The sequence below is a fragment of the Limulus polyphemus genome, unplaced genomic scaffold (assembly GCF_000517525.1).
Source record: "Limulus polyphemus unplaced genomic scaffold, Limulus_polyphemus-2.1.2 Scaffold1547, whole genome shotgun sequence".
NCBI classification, from domain to species: domain Eukaryota; kingdom Metazoa; phylum Arthropoda; class Merostomata; order Xiphosura; family Limulidae; genus Limulus; species Limulus polyphemus.
Genome location: NW_013667157.1, coordinates 257,768 through 263,622, shown reverse-complemented (window position 1 = coordinate 263,622; position 5,855 = coordinate 257,768). Strand labels below are relative to the sequence as shown.

Genomic DNA, 5,855 nt, shown 5'->3' with positions numbered 1-5,855 from the left:
ATCCACTAGAACACAGACTACAGTGGTTGTTTCAGTAACCTAACACTACAACACTGTTTCAGAGCTTCAAGGGAACACCTATCAGAACACAGACAACAGTGGTTGTTTCAGTAATCTAACACTACAACACTGTTTCAGAGCTTCAAGGGAACACCTATCAGAACACAGACAACAGTGGTTGTTTCAGTAACCTAACACTACAACAAAAGCCAGCAAAGCAATGAAACCAACAGGCCTAATAAGAGCAATAAAAGTTACAACAGGCTGCAGATGTTTTCCGTAAATTCATCTTAATTAGTCCATTACAGATTTGAAATTAGAGGCATGTAAAATTAGTATTTTAAATTCATGTTTTTTATCTGCCTTGCATGTTGCTTTTTACAATCCTATAATTCCAAATCAATAATGGACTAATTAACAGAAATGGAAAAACAATTTTCAAGCTAGTGTGATTTTATCATTATTATTAGTTTGTTCCTTAGGTTGTTGTAAAATTGACATTATTTAAAAATAGAATGTAAAAATCACTAATAATAGCACTGAAATTACAAAATCAGTTCCTGAAAAAATGACAAATATTTTACTCAATGCTGCAACTTGTCATCACTCTTCAATATAATTCCATTAACTTTTCAAAAAGCAGACTAACATTACATGTAAACAAACAAACTTTTTCAAGATACAATATATTCCAACATTACCATTTTTTGTTTATGTGACAAAGATAAGAATATGTTGTTTAGAAATGTCCTATTAATGTTCATAAAATGTCAAAAAGAAAATACATGATACACATACATCTAAATACCTCAAAATAAATATACACCTCTATCAAACAAAGTGACTGATAAAACTTATAAATATTCAAGTCTCAAGTTGTGATCCAATTAAATTTCAATATGTATATCTAAAACAATTAAAACCATAATTATAACATATTGTAAAGATGTACTGGAAACTCCATGGATGTTTCATTTTATTTTCCTTCTTAAGTAAGATGTACTGTAAACCTTGTAGATGTTTCATTATATTTTCCTAATTAAGTAAAGATGTACTGTAAACTCCATGGATGTTTCATTTTATTTTCCTTCTTAAGTAAGATGTACTGTAAACCTTGTAGATGTTTCATTATATTTTCCTAATTAAGTAAAGATGTACTGTAAACTTCATAGATGTTTAATTTTATTTTCCTTCTTAAGTAAAAATCTACTGTAAACTCTGTGGATGTTTCATTTATTTTCCTTCTGTTTGGTGAGGTGTCAAATACTTGAATTGGTTCATTTTCACTTTAAAGGACAAACAGTTGTTGGTTTACCAAAATAAATAAATTTGTTTACAGTATGTTTTGGATGAATAATCATGACATGAAACCAACAACTGTTCAAAAGTTTTAGATTAATGTTTAGGAAACAGAAATACAAATAAAACAACAAGAAAACCTACACAAATTAATTGTCGGACTGAACAAGTTTACAGAAATACAAATAAAACAACAAGAAAACCTACACAAATTAATTGTCGGACTGAACAAGTTTACAGAAATACAAATAAAACAACAAGAAAACCTACACAAATTAATTGTCGGACTGAACAAGTTTACAGAAATACAAATAAAACAACAAGAAAACCTACACAAATTAATTGTTGGACTGAACAAGTTTACAGAAATACAAATAAAACAACAAGAAAACCTACACAAATTAATTGTTGGACTGAACAAGTTTACAGAAATAGACAAAATACACCACATGGATGCATAATTTGGCTGAACAATGTTACAGAAGTAAACAAACAGAACAAAATTCTCATATTGATACACTGAACAATGTTACAGAAGCAAACAAACAGAACAAAATTCTCATACTGATACACTGAACAATGTTACAGAAGCAAACAAACAGAACAAAATCCCCATAAGGATACATCATATGACCAATAAAGGTTTTAGAATTAGAGAAAAACATCAAAATCATCATATGGATGCACTCTATGACTCATCAAGGTTATAATGGATATCAGGGAAATAACTGTTTAGCAAATTTGAAAATGGAAAAAAAAAGTGCTTGTTAACTTCCTATGTGAATTTCACACTTATAATAACAAAATAAATATTATATCCAAGTACTTTATCAACTCAGAAATGTTCCACACACATATAATACACTTATATTAGTTGCATATACAACCCTTCGTAGACTTGGATGTCAATGTTGTTCAACAGATATTTATATAATATGTAATCGAAACATTTCTATGGCAAAGAGGAGACTAGATAACACATATGTTCCTCCAGTTATCTTGTACTTTTGAATATAATCACTATGTCTGCTCTTTAAGTCCAATTTGAAATTTCAGGTAGGGTCATTTGTTACAGTTTAAATGCCAAAAGTTGATGAAATATTGGAACAATTTTTTTTTCTTATTTTCTGTATTTTTCTGCATTCTTCTTAACTTATCCATTGAAGGTCAAAATAAGATGTGTGTAACAAATAGTATTTCAGATCTATCTTTTGTTTCCCACAAGTCACTGCCCAATATGGTCTTTTTTCAATCCAACTTGTCAGTTGGGCTGGATGACGAGAGACAAAGGATTATAAGAAATGCCATTTACACAGAGAATCATTCATTAAGTAAGGCTAATTAATAAAATTTATAAGAACATGCTAATTACTTTAAAAATTGGCTTATTTGAAAAAAAAATAAAAGGAGAATTTGTTGGGATTTTAAGTAAAATATTTAATTAAAAAATACAGTAATCTGGATGACTTATTTAAACAAAATGCAAAAACAATTTTGACATATTCACAGATCTTTTACTGGTACTAAAGGCAACACTTTTCAAATTCAAGACAAACATTCTACATAACTATTTAAATACATGAATTAATGTAATTGCTGAAAACATTATATATACACCTTAATTTGTACTTACTTATTTGTAAAGATATTATATGCTAATTAGGAAATAACCAAGCTAATAAGTAAACTTGTTGAAATGTACTTATAACTGTTAAAATTTGAGCTTTCACCTAACAAGCTGCTTCAGACTTGATTAGCATGAAGACTACAAAATTAAGTATTTACAATTTCTCTTATCATATATACTTAGCAATACAAAGGAGTATTGTTTACTCCTGTTTGGCATAGTTGCTCATTGTGATTGTTGTTGTTTGAAGTTGTGAGCTATCAATGTTTCCGACACTCTCAGCAAAACCAGTGAAGCTGTCCGGAGACTGGAGGGAGTGTATGTAGAGGGGATTAACATCAAACTGAGTGCTGTCAAGGAAGTTATTCTGAAATAGGAAGACAACAAGCACGAATGCTTTTAACAAGTAACAGTATGGCAATATATATATATATGTTTAACTTTGTGGCACCTCCTCCCAACCCAATTATTTTCACCTAAATAATACTAAAAGTAACTCTAACATGCTCTGATGAGTCACAGCTTTATAATAAAGCTTTAAGAGATTTGGATTTTTTTATGTTTACTGAACTCAAATTACTTGTCATTAGTTATATTTTCAACATAGCTTAAAAAAAAAAGACAACTTCTCCAGATTTAATACTTGTCTTAAAAGTTCACAAGATTATAATTTTACTTTTCATAATTTGGCTCTTTCCTTTTCCTCTTTTATGTCTCTGTTCTTTGACATTCCTTATTCCGAATCAGAATTTTCAGAAAAACAGATTGAATTTCAAAAATTATGTCTAATATGATCATATTCTTCTGTGCAGTATTTACACAGTCCTCCAGTTCTCTCATGCATGCTCTAAAGATGTTTTGTATATTCTAAAAATATAACAACAGTCTATACATAATGATTTAAAATGTACTTAAAAAATATGATCACTTTAGATTCCAGGTTTGTCTTCCAGTCATTGCAAAAAATATATTCACAATGTTTTTTAAAACAGAAAAAATAAATCCTAAGCACATTTTACTGGAAACGATTATACCTGATCTGGATAAAGAAAAGCAGTCCTATTTTATAAACTTTCTTTGTAGTGGTGGAATAGATTGAAATTCTTAAATTTATATTTGTCTTAAAATAAATTCCAGCTAATTATAATTCTTCACGTACTACAACCCAAATCAATTTTATAGTATCTCATCTGATTTCTGGTCTTTTATACAAGGATCTGACATGAGAACTACATGTACACTCAAGTATTATGGATGTTTAATTAATACAGATAGTACTCTATGGTGATGATTTAATTAATACATAGCCAAGAAATATCTCTATGATTTGCAGTAAAACTAACCTAATAAATTAATATAAGATACAGAACCAAAATGTCCTCATATTTCTGAAAAATGTGACCTAATGCAAACAAAATACAATATAATTCACACACTATAGGTACATAATGTACTAATCTTAATAAAAATATTACGTAATTCACACACTATAGGTACATAATGTATTAATCTTAGTAAAAAAGCCTATAGTGTGTGAATTATATAGTATTTTTACTAAGATTAATACATTATGTACCTATAGTGTGTGAATTATATCATATTTTTACTACGATTAATACATTATGTACCTATAGTGTGTGAATTATATCATCCCAAACATTGTATAGGGGCTCGGTTCATTTGACCAACCTTGTAACCACCACAAAAAAATACAAAATAAATCTAACTTAACTCCTTTTCTTTCTAGAATGACTGCATATTGTTAGAGACAGTTGCACACTATTTATTCTAATACAATTCAGATATCATAGTCTTTTAGATTTACTGCCACTTAAATTAATGCCAAGCTCTTCATAAACACAGCTTCGAGTGACCAGCATGCTCAGTAAAATAACAATATGCTACACTCACAGTTGTGTTATTGTATAACTTAATTTTTCTTATATAAACTAGTAAGTTTCTAATTTTTATGTTTTAGTTTTATTACTAAGATTAATACATTATGTATGCATAATCTGGAGGACCTCCTTAGTGAATATCAAAGATTGTTTTAGTAAAAATTTATATTTTATTCATTATTTTCTCTAAAATGACATCTGAAATCTACAAGCTGAAATGTAGTATTTCTAATCTCAACAAGAAAATCACCTTGCACCCAAACTAGTAAGTGCCTCAATCACACTCTAATTCATTATCTTTAAAGACTCAACTAAAAAGAAATCTGTTTTTTTGTGTACACAATGTTTGTAATCGGAAACATCTGTTAGCTAAGTTCTTGCATAGATCTTAAAATATAACGTTGATAAACGAAAAAATCGGCACATGTAGATCTTGAAAGTACTAGTTCCAATTAGCCATGGAACTGTACCAATCAGCCATGGAACTGTACCAATCAGCCATGGAACTGTACCAATTAGCCATAGAACTGTACCAAAAGTTTACTTCTACATTCATCATAGTTCAATTTATGAGGCCTACAAGTTACAAGAGTGTATAAGTGAAGCGTAAATATATTAAGGAAGAAATAAGCCAATTAAAAGAATAGGATTTGACCATATTTTCACCAAATAATATAAAAGAACCTGCCGAACAAAAGAACACTGGTGTCAGAATTGAGATTATTTCAGTGAAAATAAATAGAGCTTTGAATATACTTGAATTTCATCTTGATCATCTAAAAGGGCCAGCTTTGACGATATTAAGTAACCTTCCAGCTGAGATTGATAACAACTATCAAGTATTAGTAGATGCTTCCTTCAACGTGTTTGGAATGACACCCCAGGATTCAGAGTAATGAAGAGATCTTAGCTAAACTAACAAAAATATTATAAAGTATTGCCTAAATGTTCCTCATGAATTGATGGATTTGTTGACATGTGACCAACCTATAGATGCTATAACAGATGATGATAGGTTTGTTCGTTTGAAG

At 29.3% G+C, this 5,855-nt stretch overlaps 1 protein-coding gene across 2 annotated transcripts in view; it reads right to left on the bottom strand.

Annotated features, from left to right (window-relative positions):
* LOC106464044 (transmembrane protein adipocyte-associated 1 homolog) overlaps positions 1–5,855 on the bottom strand; it is a 55,480-nt gene that overhangs the window by 732 nt on the left and 48,893 nt on the right. For both annotated transcript variants that reach the window (XM_022391701.1, XM_022391702.1), the window contains exon 12: positions 40–3,293. In XM_022391701.1, the coding sequence (XP_022247409.1) occupies positions 3,129–3,293 (165 nt within the window). In that variant the 3' untranslated portion in view covers positions 40–3,128. The remainder of the gene's footprint in view (positions 1–39; positions 3,294–5,855) is intronic.